Source organism: Ostrea edulis, chromosome 10 (genome assembly GCF_947568905.1).
Source record: "Ostrea edulis chromosome 10, xbOstEdul1.1, whole genome shotgun sequence".
Taxonomy (NCBI): domain Eukaryota; kingdom Metazoa; phylum Mollusca; class Bivalvia; order Ostreida; family Ostreidae; genus Ostrea; species Ostrea edulis.
In genome coordinates, this window is record NC_079173.1 from 37059124 (window position 1) to 37076406 (window position 17283).

The following is a 17283-nucleotide window of genomic DNA, read 5'->3' on the forward strand; positions in this document are numbered from 1 at the left end:
TTATCTTCAGCAATGATTTGTATATGGTAGATGTAATCATTTCATATGAACAGGTCCGTAAGAATATAGTAAATCACTTTTTTTTCAGAATGGTGTTCTACAAATGTATTATACTTCCATCTGATGATACAACATCTAATTTACTAAGAAAATTTATTTTCATAATTAAGAAAATCTCAGGTATTTAAACATTGAATGTGATTTATATATGTGTTAGAGAATGAAAATACTTCCTTTTTCCATATACGCGTGTGTGAGTGCTGAAAGTTCTAGAAAATGTACTACGGCATGTTTTAAGGTTCAACAGTCAATTCTATAAAGAGATCTTTCACAGGGTAACTATCTATAATATTAACTGGTCAGTAGAAATGAGACATTTTATAGGGTTTCTAACTAATTCTTTGGTCAAGATATTTTACAAGGCCTCTATCTAGATAGTATTCCATGTTACCTACATGTTGACAGGATGCAACCAGTACCTACCCTAAGATACAGAGCACTTAAAACACTCAATAATTTAGAATACAAATTTGACATTTATACCACAAATATATTAAATTACATGGAATCAAAACATCTACTTTCAGTTACACCTGATATGAAAAATCATTTATCTTAAAGCTTATTTGCATATATGGAATTTAAACTTAAGTTTGATTTACCATTAAATTCTAAAAGAATATAATTGAATGTAATATTTAGGTTCTACCTAGTCATTATTGTAAATAACCCAGTCCATTGAAGCATGAAAATTAAGTAAAGCAAGGAACATTTAGAAAATAAAGTCCTGCACAACCAGATCGTGAAGCGCAACTAAATTCAAAATCAACCCAAGAACATTAGAAGATTTTAGAAATGACAGACCACGAGACAGTGTTCTGCTTACCTGTGAGGGAGATTTTAACCTGGGTGGGGCAGTGTTTGCATCAAACACTTCATTGTCTAGCTAGGTCGATCAGATCTACAGATACAAAAATCAAAATGATTATTCACATGATAATTAATAAATGTTTATTCGGTATATACATACCTACATATATAGATACACAAATACCAATACTGATGAAAGATTGAAAGCTCCAATGGGGTCCTTTGATGCACGGATGTTGGTACAAGGAATCACTATGGTGGTGGTTTTCAGTGGTTATATTACTATGACTATCATCAAAATACATCTATTCACCCACACACACACACACACACACCCCTCCCCCCACCCCATGAAGAAACGAATTATATCATCATTTCATTGAATGACAAGTTAATTTTAGCATACAATTCCCTATAAGATCTAGTATTAATCAGAGATCAGAGGATTGGGGAAACATTAACCTGTCGTTATGCATTCCTGATATAGATTATTTTTTGGTTATAGTTCAGCACATTGTTAATAGCTGGATGTGGCATCTTTTAATACTTAATTGTGGCAGATGGATGTGGCCTCTTTTAATACTTAATTGTGGCAGATGGATGTGGCATCTTTTAATACTGTGGCAGATCAAGTTGGCAAAAGACACCAAATTGCTGAATATACCCAGTAAATTTAGAAGCTAACCAGTAGATTAAAAACAACTCGTGACAAAAATAAGACACCAAAATTGATCGAAGGTCAAAATTTGATGAAATGATACTTTCTCATATTGTTTAGTATCTAACATTTACAAGGCTTACCCTTTGTAACTTGAAGATGAACTTGTCTTAGAGAAATGTCCTCTTCTTCTTGGACTATTTAACAAAAAAGATATCAAATATTTCAAAAATACCTCATATAGCAATGGGATATCAAATCTTGCACCCATTCACATAAATCAGTCTTGAGGGCATCTGCATACATGTGTATACACAGCACAGACAAGCACCTGTTTTTGAGCTCTATAAAAATCTATTAAAGCCAATAGCACAAGATCTCTACACATGATTATTTTCAATTACATGTATATGGTATATATACCAACATACTACATGACATGATGATGAATTGCATTAGAACTTACGAAAACAGACTAAATATATAATGATTTCAATGACATTAGGATCTAATTAAATCACATTACCAGCACTTTGATGTGCATACTGGTATTGTATATGGGTTTTTTTTTCTGACACAGTGCTATAGTAAATTTTGAAAATTTGGTTCAGACATATATCTAAAGAATGCTTTCTATGAAATAATAATACTGCAGTATATGATTAAAGCTTTACAGAACAAAAACAACCACTATGGCTTTGATCATGGCAAATTCATTCTTGAACTTCAACAATCACAAAGAAATGACCTTGAACTTCATTTGGTTGGTTAGTTGTTGGATCACCAGCAGTTAGGTGAAGTGCCACAAATTTAGACCTATGCACGGGGCTAAAGGCCTTATAATATGTAATCCGTACAGGTTCATTATCATGCAAAAGTCTGCTGCAAGGTCTCATCTAACGGACCTACAACTTTCAATTCTGCCATGCCCTTGGTGAAGTCACTAACTGTTTTAACAAATCATGCCTGTCACGGCCTGAATTCAAACCTGGGTCTCCCACATATGTAGTGAGTGATGTAGCAACTGAGCTGTGGTGGTGACACCTCACATAGTTCTAAAGTGATGACCAGGGTTAACATTGCAAACAAAGAGATAGAGAGACAAAAAGATCAAAATGTTTCTACATGGGCACCAAAAAGTAAAGGTAAGGGATACACAATACACAGAGGGAGAAGACCAGCTACAATTGTTGATAAAACATCACTCATGATTGTTTTCACACCCATTAACTGGTCTGTCCTTTCATATTTGTTTTATTTTAATTTAAAAAAAAAAAAATACTAATTGGTTGTTATTCAACATCTCAGCAAGATTATTTCACTCATATTAAAATGTCACTGGCATAAATGAAGTGCCAAAAATTCAGACCTATACTAGGTGCCCCAGGCCATTTAGCAACATGCTTACAGAGACGAGGGACATCTGTTAAAAAGGTTGTCATCCAAAAGTTAGATCAGTGACTCTCACTACAAATATGTATGTAAACATGCATGCTATCTATTTTCCAAAATTTTAAAACAGATTTAATTTGTTTTATCTTTGTTTCTTATGTATACTGCATTTTAACTCTAATTAAATTGGATTTGTATATATATATATACAACACATTTAACAAAATATGACCTGTATGTATTCTGTATATTGAAGTAAATATTATTTATTGAAACCATTTACTAGAATGTATTATGTTAGAGGTTCGGATATATTATAACGGTTATAAAATATACAAACATGCATGTGTAATGATTGCACACGAGGTTAAATTTATTTTTAAGCTGAATGATGAAAATGAATTCATAAAATCTCATTGTTCCAACAATTTATAATGAATTTTGTTTTTGATTTAATATTCTATAAATTCACTTTCAAGTGTGCTATACACAGAAACAGTGTTGGTGTTGTTGTTTTTAAACTCGTTCAAAAATGTCCTATACACACCAACTATACATAATACATGTACATCAAAAGTTTTCATTGGTACATTCTTGTGTAAATTTTCAAATTCCATTTAAGATTATGTGCCCTTCCCACTCAATAAACATGTCCACAAAAATTGCTTAAATCTTGAGGCCATGGAATTGTGTGAACGAACCCCCCCCCCCCCCCCCCCCCCCCCCTGTCAAGCAAAAAAGAGAACACAATGGTTTCTGTACAATGAATGTGTTAACAGGGAAATACAACAACAACAAAATCATGAGCTACACACAGAGAACAAACAGTGCCTCACAAACAATATATACCTGTGGGGTGCATCAACAATATCTATTGAGGGGAGGTCAACTTTAAGCTGAGCCTTTTCTTCCTCGATTTTATCGCCTTCTTCATCAGAATTCTCTTCGTCGCTGCTATTTTCAGTGCTGTAAGCAATGGTGTGTAAAACAGGGTTAGGCGGGGTATGTGATGATGCTAGACAACAGTATGACTGTCTCTCGGTACAGACAGCAGCTCGGGGCAAGCACAACACACATAGCAAGGTTTCTGATGCATCCAATTAACATGATTATTTAGGGTCTCTAGCAGAAACAGAATCAGTACTATTCAGCAGGCTATAGAAGCTGTCAGAGCAGGCATTAAGTATTCAATGTTTTCTTTTATATACATTTACTTCGCTTTTCTTTTCACTTGGTTTTTACAGTCCTACACAAGATACTTTTCTGCTATACATTTACATTTCAAGGATGTCAATTATCGTCATGCTACATTTCAAACAAGAATACGATGCTAAACTAAAATTTGAAACCAAATATTATAAGAAATACAGTAAAATAGTGATAATCAAAAAAACGTAATAAAACTGTATATTTAAAAAATCTCTCAATTACACTGCTATTTTGAGCTTAAATAGTTATGTTCTCAAGATATCATCAAATTTGCCTGCCCTCTTACTGAGAATTAATAATTATTTAATTCTTTCTTTATGCAAATCTAATTGCATTCACTTTAAAATCTGCATGCAATCAAATATGATTTCAAATAAATGCCTGTTGGTACCCTTATGCATTAAGGAAGCTGCAAGATATTTCAAGTAAGTTAACAAGAAAAGCAGCATAAATGTCATAAAGATGACCCTGATATTTATATATATATATATATTCCAGTGTATAGTGCAGTGTCTGAAACTATAATTGTAAAAATTTCAGGCTATGCATACAGATGATCACTGCTGATGAATGACTCACTAGAGTTAAACAATATATTTCCAATTGACATATATCAAGCTTTTCGCTTTCATTTCTTCCTACGAAATTTTTTTTGCTCAAACTCAGAAAACGCACTTTAAAATTCTAAAATGTTTACACCCATGACATCACAACCATGACACATCAAAACATAAGGATTACGCCTTCTGTTTATATAACACGACGCCTTCTGTTTATATAACACAATGTATGGGTATTAGTTTTGGTGCATATTTAAAAGGGGGTATTTACATATATACAGTATAGACATGAATATTTAATATACTTTGACAATACCAACCTTCTACTGTCACTCTCCTGAAAACTCTCATCCTTTACATTGACTTCATTCACCATTGACGGAGCTAAATTAACAACATACATGCAAGTTAGTGCACAAGTCAATCACTGAAAATGCATTAGTTCAACAATTCCAAATCTTGCACAAACTCAGATTGTTCAAATGAAAATATCTTCAATGCAAATAGTTAGAAAGTACAGCTGTCCCAAAAGGTCAGCATCTTCAGCAGGAGTCCCCCAAGCTCCTGTACTGGGTCATATCTGACTTAACCTTGCTTACATGACCTTGACTTTAAGGTCTTGCAGATTCCACTTTTGGAAAACATTGTGTCATGCATAAGTATTTAGTACATGCATGAGTATTTGAATGGGAAGTACATGTACAATGGAGACTTTATATACACCTTTTTTCAGCTCCTCCTCCAGCTTGGCCTTGAAGATGTTACATTTCATCTGGTCTGGGGGTATCTTGGTGGCTCCCCCCGCAAACTTGACCTGATTGTTTTGGAAGCTGTTGACGTTGTGTTTAGGGTGGGGAGGAGCAGTGTTGTGTTTGGGCGCTGACTCATCCAGACCTTTAAGTTTAGCCTGAGCAATCTCAGATGCCTCTAAATGACCAAAAAAAAAAAATTATCAATAAATAAAAAAAAAACTACAAGTCTGTGAATGCAATAGCAATATTTGTTTGAATTATAACAATTCTTCTGAACTATTGTTTCAAATAATCTACCGCTAAAGGTTCTGTACGTAGTATACAGGTATTTTCACATTGTCTTCATACACTTATAAATTTTGCACTTTTTACTTTTCAAGCTTCAAACATAAAGCTGTGAATTTCAAAGCTAAAGCAAGAATACAAATAAATTCAAGAATTTTCTCTATAAATTCATGCAAAATACACAAAATAAGACGATTAATTAAAAATTGATTTTTAAAATGCTTGCATAATGAGGGGGTAGTTCACAACCATGCAGGGGGGATAACAATGTCAACTCACCTCCTTGAGCTAGCATGGTGAAAGAGGAAGAACCCATATCAATAAAAAAAAATCTATACACATGCACAGGAAAAAGGATTCAGAGTGTGTGAAACTTATCAAAGCATATCATTCTGTAAAGGTTTCATGATTCCAAACATAAAAAGTTATCTTTTTTTAAAATGGCAATCTGGAAAAGAGACTATTAGTCATGCTTTTACTGCAGTATAATAATAAAGCAACATGAAGGAAAATCATTATTCCAATTTGTGCGTCAGAAAAAGTACCCCAAAAAAAGTTGCTACGGTGGATTCAGACCTCACATATGCCCCCTCCAAAATTCCATACTACAGGGCAGTCAAAATAAATTGTCTGTTTTTTTAATTAAAAAAGACTCAGGAGCTTCCATTAGAGCTGCACACTAGACCCAGATAATGACTACATATACCACAGAGTACCCTGTCATGTAAAACCACCCCTACTGCAACATTAATTAATAATGACTACATATACCACAGAGTACCCTGTCATGTAAAACCACCCCTACTACAACATTAATTAATAATGACTACATATACCACAGAGTACCCTGTCATGTAAAACCACCCCTACTGCAACATTAATTAATAATGACTACATATACCACAGAGTACCCTGTCATGTAAAACCACCCCTACTGCAACATTAATTAATAATGACTACATATACCACAGAGTACCCTGTCATGTAAAACCACCCCTACTACAACATTAATTAATAATGACTACATATACCAAAGAGTACCCTGTCATATAAAACCACCCCTACTACAACATTAATTAATAATGACTACATATACCACAGAGTACCCTGTCATGTAAAACCACCCCTACTGCAACATTAATTAATAATGACTACATATACCACAGAGTACCCTGTCATGTAAAACCACCCCTACTGCAACATTAATTAAAAATGACTACATATACCACAGAGTACCCTGTCGTGTAAAACCACCCCTACTGTAACATTAATTAATAATGACTACATATACCACAGAGTACCCTGTCGTGTAAAACCACCCCTACTGCAACATTAATTAATAATGACTACATATACCACAGAGTACCCTGTCATGTAAAACCACCCCTACTACAACATTAATTAAAAATGGTCTCAGAGGATAGGTCACAGATTTATCTTTGATGTCTTTAGGTTTGACTTAATCCATCACTTCCATTTGTTAAGACTTTGTTGCCCTTTCTTAACAGATGGAGGTTGAGTATACAGATATTCTGTGTTGTCATCTACATGTAGCTACTTTGTGGTTTATATCACGTTAAAATCAAGATAAAAGGAGAGAACAAAGAAATATAGATTTTAGGTTTGATCAGAAATTATCTGTATTTCATAAACCTTAATCATCTCATAAATACAATCCAAAAGCAACATGCTAATTAGAGACTTTGTAGAGCTAATTATATGCTTCACACACTTCAATTTGGGAGTAAAGCATTTCCAAAGATGTAGAGAAAGCAGTCCGATTATATAATTATCATCATTTAAATATGAAAACTGGTATAGAATTACTTCAGATCTTATCGTCAATTACAAATACATGTTCACAGTGATACTGGGTATGACAAACCTTGTAATGGAATATTCCATACAAATGTACTTATAGACTCAACCTTCACACTGTGTGCAATATGTACTATAATTTTGGACTCTTCCATACAAATGTACTTAGAAATAGACTTGACCTTCACACTGTGTGCAATATGTACTATAATTTTGCATTCTGTGCAACCAGTCTTCCAAAGCAAGTGATATGTTTATAATTACAACATAAACATTGTCCCTGATTAAGGGTGGTTGCTGACAGCAGTGGTGTAATAATATACTAAGAACAATCAGTGAAGAGAGTGGTCTCACAAGACTAGTGGTTGCTAACGGTAGTGGTTGCTCAAGACAATATTGTATTTCAGTGAGCTATTAGGGATTCACTCAGGACCCAGATTGGTCCCCAGGGTGGAGCACAGCCTTCCAAGTCAATATCTAGTGCCCTCTTTTATCTCTAAATCCTGAATCCACCCCTGGGAGGATGGGACAATGAAGGTGTATATTATATAGACACTAGAGAGAGATGTGTCTGTTCAAACTGACCTCTGAGGCTGATTTCTGGTTCTGGAGGGGGAGGAGGGAGAGGCGCCCGTGCTTTGGAGGACCCCGTTGCTTTAGGAGACGTAGGTGCATCCACCGTGTCAGACGCTTTCTTCTCATTCTCTGTTTTAATGAGAGCATCTAATCGATCCATAGCTGAATGGCCACCTGAAATTGAACTTCAACAATTACCTCCTGACCCTTTTCAATTGCATCACAACAAATGAGCACACTAGTAAATAAATAATTCAGTTGGTCAAGTACAGAGTACAATCCTTCATGATTACAATTTCACAAGCTCATTACCGGACACAGAGGGAGAAACTGCACCATTAATCCTGGGAGATTTCGGGGGTGGAGTTACGGGTGTGGCCTCCGGCTTTGTCGGTGACTTAGGAGGAGCTGTAATTGTTTCCACCTGAACTTTTCGCCTGTAGGATAAGTATAAAATTCCATATTAACTCATAATATACACTCTGATCAAGTTTTTCATAGACTCTTACGTAGTTTTTCCATCATTATTTTAAACAAATCTTTAATAAACAAAGAATCAGGGACAACAAACCTGTGCATTGTCACACAGGTACAAATTAAAAGCATAATTTGCTACAACCATTGATTTTTTCCCATATGCATGCATTGTCAACCGTGGGAAATGAAAATGACTTTGTTACCGGCTAGCAGTAGTTCACTAGAAACGCGTCCACCCCTACCTCTCTTTCTTCTCCTCCTCGCGTCGTTTCCGTCGTTCTGTCTCCCGTTTCATGGCCTCCTCCCGTTCTCGCTTCTCAAATGTTGGACGTCTTGAGTACCTTTGACTGGCTCGCCTTTCGAACCGAACGCTGCGACGAGCACGACTCACAGAGGACGTCTGATATTCTGTCCTTCCACTGAAGAAACAATTTATTGAATTCAGAAACTCTACTAATATGTGTGTAATTTTTACATTTAGGACAAGTACCTGTACTATATTTTTACAATAGTACTATCCAATTTTTTTTTTAAAAGACACCACTGGGAATTAGAATTACTTAAAGTATTGCAATTGTTTGCCCTAAATTGCATCATTCTACCTACATGTACAATATATATAGATCCATTTTATAGAAGTTCTCTAGCTGTACTGTAAAGATTTGAGTTATCTCCCCTAACTTGTGTCATTTCCCCCAACATGAATTTCTTTAGCTGAATGGTAAAGAATGATTTTACTCCTCACAGGGGATGAGAGCATTACGACATTCACTCATGACTCTTCCCAGGCCAATTGTAACTCAAGTGGACAACTATTCATTTTTCACACCCTGTACCTAAATCTTATTCTAGAGAAATTTTCTATCTGTACAAATTGAATTATCCTCTAAAGTTACCTGTATCTAAACCTAGATCCCATTCTGAAAAAGTTCTGTCGTGCATTCGGGCCTTTCACAGGGCCCTTCAGTCGGAAGAATGCATGGTGCTCTATAGCACACTTCCACAAATGTTTTGCTGATTTCTCGCTCAACAGACGGAAAACAAAAGTATGTTCTTGTTCTCGGCCCTGATCATCATCCTCAATGACCACCAGTTTAAGTTTCTTGCCATGGAAATCCAACTTTGTCATTTTGGGCCTACAGGTCAATGAAAAAATTAAATGTTAGCTAAAAATATACACATACACTATTTCATATATTCATCTTCTTAAATGAATAAACAAGTACACAAGTCACAAGTAATAAAGGCGGAGAGATATGAAAGCCAACAGAGCAGTGTCATATTTCACAGTACCAGAAAAACAATCCAATCTTCTGTTGACTCTCAAACACCAGTATTCCTGTGGGGGTCAGTCCAAGTCTGTATTCCAGCTGGTCGCGCCCCTGTAATACAACAACACTGTCACACACGAAAACCTTCTGTACAACAACACTGTAATACAACACCGACACACTTGAAAACGCTCCGTGCTATAACAGCTGTCACACACGAAAACGCTCTGTGCTTTAACAGCTGTCACACACAAAAATACTCTATTCTATAACAACTGTCACATACAAAAACACTCCGTGCTATAACATCTGTCACACACGAAAACACTCTGTTCTATAACAACTGTCACACACTAAAACGCTCTGTTCTATAACAACTGTCACACACTAAATCGCTCTGTTCTATAACAGCTGTCACACACGAAAATACTCTATTCTATAACAGCTGTCACACATGAAAACACTCTATTCTATAACAGCTGTCACACACGAAAATACTCTATTCTATAACAGCTGTCACACACGAAAACACTCTATTCTATAACAGCTGTCACACACGAAAACACTCTATTCTATAACAGCTGTCACAAGCAAAAACACTCCATGCTATAACATCTGTCACACACGAAAATACTCTATTCTATAACAACTGTCACACACTAAAACGCTCTGTTCTATAACAGCTTTCACACACGAAAACGCTCTGTTCTACAACAACTGTCACACACTAAAATGCTCTATTCTATAACAACTGTCACACACAAAAACGCTCTGTTCTACAACAACTGTCACACACTAAAACACTCCGTGCTATAACAATTGTCACACATGAAAACGTTCCATGCTATGTCAAGATTACATTGTACCAGCGATACACAACTTAAAACAATCGATCTCAATCAAAATAAACACTCATATTTTTCTTCACATCATTTACACAAAGGTCCCAGAGATTTAAAACAATTTAGACAGCAATACATACATGTAATATATTTTTCTATAACACTCTATAATGACATACTACAGTGAGTGTTAAGGTAACTAGAGACCTACAGGCATTATCAGTCACCTGAGTATTAGTTTAAAGTATCACTAGCCCCAAGGGCTATGAAATGTATAATAATTCCCTTTTCTGAATATCTAAGCTAAATTTTAATATTCGGCAGCAGTATCAACCAAGACGTGTTATTAAAACACAAATGCTTGATCTGTAAGTACCCATGCTGACTTCAAATACTATATATTATGCTATCTAGACACTATATGACTATTTTGGACCTATCTTGTAGTCTGAACCCTAGGGTTATGAAATTCACTATTTTGGTCCCTTTCTGCTTTTCAAAATTGCATTTCGTTTTTATATAGAATCGGCAATATTAAAGAAGCCTTTCAAATGATAAAGATAATATCACTATGATAATTTTGGCCCCACCCTGTAACCAAAACCCCTGCCTCTGGGATCATGAATCTATAATTTTGGTAAAGGACTGTATTATATACCCATCAATGTATCGTTCTTTGAAACTGTGGATTTCACAGCGTGTGATCCAGTTTTCCGGATCACCACACTGTGGTTTTCTGATTCTGTATCAGTATCCTCTGAAACTGATGCCGTCACAATGCATCAACGCAACGTTATTTGTGGAAATATTGACCGTGTCACCAACAAAACTGCGTACACAAAACATAATTTCACTGTATGTCTGTATTTTTGATAATTTGGATTACATTTAGTATCATATAAATGTGGATTTAAAATGCATTGGGAGTATATAATAAATTTATCATTACTACAGTAACTTGATCCGAAGAGTTGGATCACGTCTCGTTGACAGGCGCGGATCATCAGATCAAATTCTACGCTTCGCGTCTTGTGTGATCTGATGATCCGCGCCTGTCAACGAGACGTGATCCGACTCTTTGAATCAAGTTACTGTAGTAATAATATATATATATATATATATATATATATATCTGCTCCTTCTAAAAATCCATTTCCTTTAATATTGTATCGACACCACTAAAGGATAAAGGAGATAAGATGTGTGTTTGTAAAGAAGATTTTTGAAAATTGAGGGAATTTCTGGCTGTTTTTACATGAGATTTACTATTTATGTCCCCTTTGTCCTAAAGATGTTTCATACCAAATTTAAAAAAGAAGTTCAAAACTATTAATGACGAAGGACGTGGCAAGACGGACAAAGACCAAGAGCAGACCTAACGCTCTAGTAACTGAGTTCAGACAGATATTTCCATTTCCATTCACGTTTAAAAAGGAAGTCAGCCATCATGATGATTTACATCTCCATAATGGCCCACATTACATTACCATAACAATGTGCATGTCCACACCATACATCTCGAGGTACTTGGCCTTCATCAAGAAATTCATCTCCGCCTGAGCTGGTGTCTGGCCACTGGAACAAAATCAACACACATAAAATATACGATATTTATTTTTTAAAGTATTCAATTATTCATTTCGAGACAACTATACATGGAGTTTGTGAAACTAAAAATTTTCCAAAGACAAGAATTATATACCTGTATGAATTCATATTTACATGTAAATTAATAAAAGTTTATCCTTACAAAGTTTTCGTAGATTTGCTATTGACTCTTTCTTACATACGAATAAGAGTAGTTGTTGGACACACACAATTTCATATAAAACCACTTACGTCATTGTTTTAAAGGCTTCAAATATGGCAAGCTCGATCTCTTCTGTTTGATCTGGGATAAAGCGGAATTCTGAGATGAACCCTGGTGTGTGAACTTCAGGGTCAAAATCTCCAAGTTCGGCTGTAAGGTAATCAATTGAAAAGTAAACATTCTTGATACTGAAGTTAGGTAACCATTGGTTCCTATAATTTTTCCCAATCCCTTTAGGTTTCACAACTGATCACAACAAAACACGTCTCGGGACAATTTTATGAGAATGTTTTAACAAGGTTGCGTCGAGTCTGAGAGCAGAGAGGCCGAGCCTTGACAAGATTTAATGTAAGATGTCACTGTGATACGGCTTTCTTTTACACTTACACTGCAGGGCCTCCGCTGCCAGTTCTACCAGTGTGTCCTGTGAACAAGGTAATCGTCCATAGTAAATGTCGTGCTTCACTTGTAGGAAGAACTGGTACCTGTTGGGTGGAATACACAATTTTGATAAGATTGTAGTTTTCTTTTAATACAATTACAATATATTCACTTCTAGATTATATCAGTATGGATTCTATGGTAAAACAAAATATCAAACACTCACATATATTGTACTTAAAGCTAGACTGAGAATATGCCAAAATGTTAATACACACAACTTCTAAGAAAACTCTCCATAAGTAATACATGTTGTGATTCTGAGAATATTTTACAATGGTAATAAATGTTGTGAGTTCTGAGAATATTTTACAATGGTAGTTAGTGCATGTTATGAGTTCTGAGAATATTTTACAATGGTAATACATGTTGTGAGTTCTGAGAATATTTTACAATGGTAGCTAGTGCATGTTATGAGTTCTGAGAATATTTTACAATGGTAATACATGTTGTGAGTTTTGAGAATATTTTACAATGGTAGTAAATGTTGTGAATTTTGAGAAAACTCTACTATCCTCCTACAGTCTGCGAGTCCTGATAATTATCTACAACTCTAGTACATGTACATGTATGTTGTACATTCTGATGAAATCTACAAAACTCATATGAGGGTTGTCCAAAACGCTCATGAACTGTGGTGTTCGTTATCTTAAATGGGTCTAGATTTACATACTCTGTGCCAAGTTTGCTCGAAATTGGCCAAATGATTCTGGAGAAGAAGACGGTATTGTAAAAAGTTTATCAACGCCAATACCACCAGACAATGGACAAATTCCCATCAGAAAATCTCACGTCAGCTGCTCAGAAAGGCAGGTGTCCACAAATGTTTTGGACAACCCTCACACATATGTTGTGAGTAAAGTATGAGGACTTCTACAGTACCTGGTCAACTCTTCGTGTAGATTGTTTGGTTCAGAGGAGTAGAATTTCACACGAAATCGAAATGTGTAGGGTGGTCCAACTGAAAACAAATACAATCACTATTAAACATTTACATGCACCATTTCTGTCATTTCAAATTCCGTATGGCGGGTTTTCCCTGTGGGTCTAAAATTTGCTGGATCAAAGGTATGCTAATAATTTTAGCGGAATAAATTTTGGGGGACAAGGAAGAGTTATCTTTCTTACAAATATATTGAAATCTCAAATGGGTGCATATTTGGCAAGTGAAATTTTGGCAGAGTGCAATCTAACCGCTAAAATAAGCCAAATTTATAACCCCACAGAAAAAAACCTGGTTTAAGGTACTTGCAATAAAATCTGAAGGCACTGTTCACGTCTCGTTTCTGGGCGAGTATGCAAATTAAGACTCTAACCGATTATCAATAACCAAATACAAGAGCACCCCAAAGTAGAAAATCTTCTCACAGCATGCAAGCATATCTAATTCAGTAATGGAAATATCGGCAATGACCTTGACCTATCCCATAAGTCTTGCTAGCTTCCATTTCCCAAAGCCATTTCTGTAGCAAGTGTGAGACTGAATGCAGAATGCACGCAACTTCCATCTCAAGGGTTGCTTTGAAATGGACACCAACTGGCAAGAGAAAGAGAGGAAGACCAAGAGAGAACTGGAGAAGATCGGTGGAGAAAGAAATGAAAGATAACAACTGGAGTTGGGGACAGGTCCAGAAATGGGCAAAAGACAGACCAACATGGAAGTCTCTGGTGACGGCCTTATGTGCTGACAAGCACGAAGAGGACTAAGTAAGTGTGAAGTGTGAGACTGAATCTGACTTTTGATATAATGCCTACAGCATCCCCCCCCTGCATGCAGCATGCACGTGTATACTGAGCAATTTACTAAGTGTATACATGTATCTATAGATGTCCTGGTTGTTTGTAACACAAGGTATAAAAATAACGACAGCCCGAGAGTAATCTATATAATCAACATTTAATTTACCGACAAAAATAATTATACTGTAAATGGGGAAATGATTGTGGTGGTTTTAATTTCGCTATGTTCGCAGTCGGGGATTTTCCCACGAAATTAAAACAACCGCAAGCGTAACACAACACATTTTGAACAGTTAACAGTAATCTGAATTGAATTCCGTGAAAATAAAATCACTGCAATTAGACCAAAATGAAAAAACCGCGAACTTTTAGCATCGCGAAATTAAGACCACTTACAGTATATATAATGTAACAAATCCCTGCCAATCTCTACCAAAAAGACAAGAAATACAGCTTTAATTTCTTGTAAGGATTATGATAATTTACTTTGCTGTTTAGTTCATTTTCATTTCAAATTCAAAAGTTCATATTATCCCCCTTTCTGATAAGCATGATAGATTTCGTATGTTGCTTCATTAATGCTTAATCATCAGTTCAAATGCTGCATTCTATTTCCCAAGTCTTCTTACACATCTTATAAAATTAAAACCTCTACTAACAAAACACATGTGTCCTCCATAATTCTAAACATTGGCCATCTCTTTCACATTTCCAATGATAATCTATTTAGGGCATGTTTTTCCTCATGATATTCTGAATATGAATTTCAGACATGATATAAGTGCCCCGGGCTTACATCTGTTTGTCCATACATACAACAACTAGTCCCTGTATATTCATAGGTATAATAAGTCAACAGACATCTATTTAGTCCCGGGGAATGAGTTCAAAGGCCATAATCTTCACCAAGACTCCCACATTGACAATTCTAAATAGGGCATAAAAAACATTCGAGGTAATTAGAGTTATTTCTATTTGTTTGCAATGGTTTTTAACCAAATCAAACTCCACAGATTGCTCCCAAAATTCAATCACCACTTGTCAGCCATCAATCCTCATCTTTTGTCAAATTCTCAATAACATACATGTACAAGCAGTCATCTTTGTGGGATGTTGTCCACTCGCAAAATGCACCAACAGGCTCCTCTACAGAGGAACACAGCTACAGTAAAGGGGAACAACTCTCAATAGTGTCATACTTACTTTTCACCTGTTTCTTAATCTTCTTTGTTGGGTCAAGCCAGTGCTGCAATATTAGAGGGGAGAAATTGCAGAAACACACATACATATTGGAAAAGACAAAAAGTTTACAATAACAATAAATTTTCACTCTACTAATTAGCAATGAATTGAAACTTCACACATTTATTCATGCACAGGTATATTTATGCATACAACATTATAACACAATGTGAAAATTTACAGGTGGATGGTGGAAATTCACATTCATAAAAATAGGGCCATTTTTCTTTTACATAAATATTTCCTTGCATAGGTATGGGCTCTTTTGTATTCCGTTACTTTAAGCAATCATTGAAATGACACCCACGCTTTGGATGTGGAAATATATCCATTGTAAAGTACTTGTAATTTGATAAACTATGCTGCTTATAGACAGTCCGTGTTTGACTGTTCTCAATGTCTGCCTCACAAATTAATGCTCAATGTCAGATACCCTAGATAAGATTATGAATAGCAAATGAACATTGTATATTCTAAATACCGAGACATTGTGGTGGTCTGTATACTGGAGTCCGAAATAGTCCTTCTCCACCAGGTCCAAGTGGTAGAACACTTGCTCAAACAGTTCATGCCCCTCAGCCTTTTTCTGCAATCAGATTTTAATTGGATTAGAATATTGCAATAAACTTAAATATTTGGCTATATGCTTATAAAATCAATTCAAATGTCATGTTTATTGACCAAAGGAGCCCTGGAGTTCATAGGTCACCTATACATTTTATACACAATGCTAGAGGATGCATGCATACACTGTACACGGTGCTGCATCATAGTATGTGTGGTTTGAACTCAGTGTTTGCCATGTACTTATATCAACACGTCCAGCACCTACCTACCCAGGAGCACTGCATACATGATCTGAGATTTCAAATAATGCATTCACAGATGTATGTGTCACGGCATATTACAAATAATAACTAAATGTATACATGTACATCACATACATGTACATAATTAATGTACATACATTAAAAACTTTGCTCTGCACACTCTGACAGATTATTGAGGTTTTCTTAATTAGCTAATTATACACTGCAACAAGCAGGCACATACATGTACGCAAATGTCTGCTACACTCATGCATTTCTAAAATATGTTCATATAAATAAATTCCTTGTCTTCTCTACACTCAATTTTAAGTGAAACATTTGATTTAAAACATCAGTTTAATCACTATAACCTAGCTGGTATACTAACAATGTGTACTTAAAATGGACGTATTTCATATTTCAGTGCTGTCCTGTCAGTGGGCACATTAATTTTATAGAAATGTTGCTGTTAATTGTGTTTTCTTTCTTTCTCTATCTCTCTCCTCTCTTTTTTTTTTGGTGCCCCTCCTC

General features: G+C 35.5%; 1 protein-coding gene across 1 annotated transcript in view; it reads right to left on the reverse strand.

The window, feature by feature from the left end:
- The window catches only part of LOC125665933 (band 4.1-like protein 5), a 33262-nt gene that overhangs the window by 6445 nt on the left and 9534 nt on the right, over positions 1-17283 (reverse strand). Inside the window, 16 exon segments of the mRNA XM_056151215.1 lie at positions 887-946; positions 1632-1725; positions 3770-3886; positions 5010-5073; positions 5413-5616; positions 8130-8294; positions 8433-8557; positions 8840-9016; positions 9494-9733; positions 9891-9979; positions 12198-12285; positions 12550-12670; positions 12908-13005; positions 13844-13922; positions 15905-15947; positions 16425-16529. Coding sequence (XP_056007190.1) covers positions 887-946; positions 1632-1725; positions 3770-3886; positions 5010-5073; positions 5413-5616; positions 8130-8294; positions 8433-8557; positions 8840-9016; positions 9494-9733; positions 9891-9979; positions 12198-12285; positions 12550-12670; positions 12908-13005; positions 13844-13922; positions 15905-15947; positions 16425-16529 — 1869 coding nt within the window.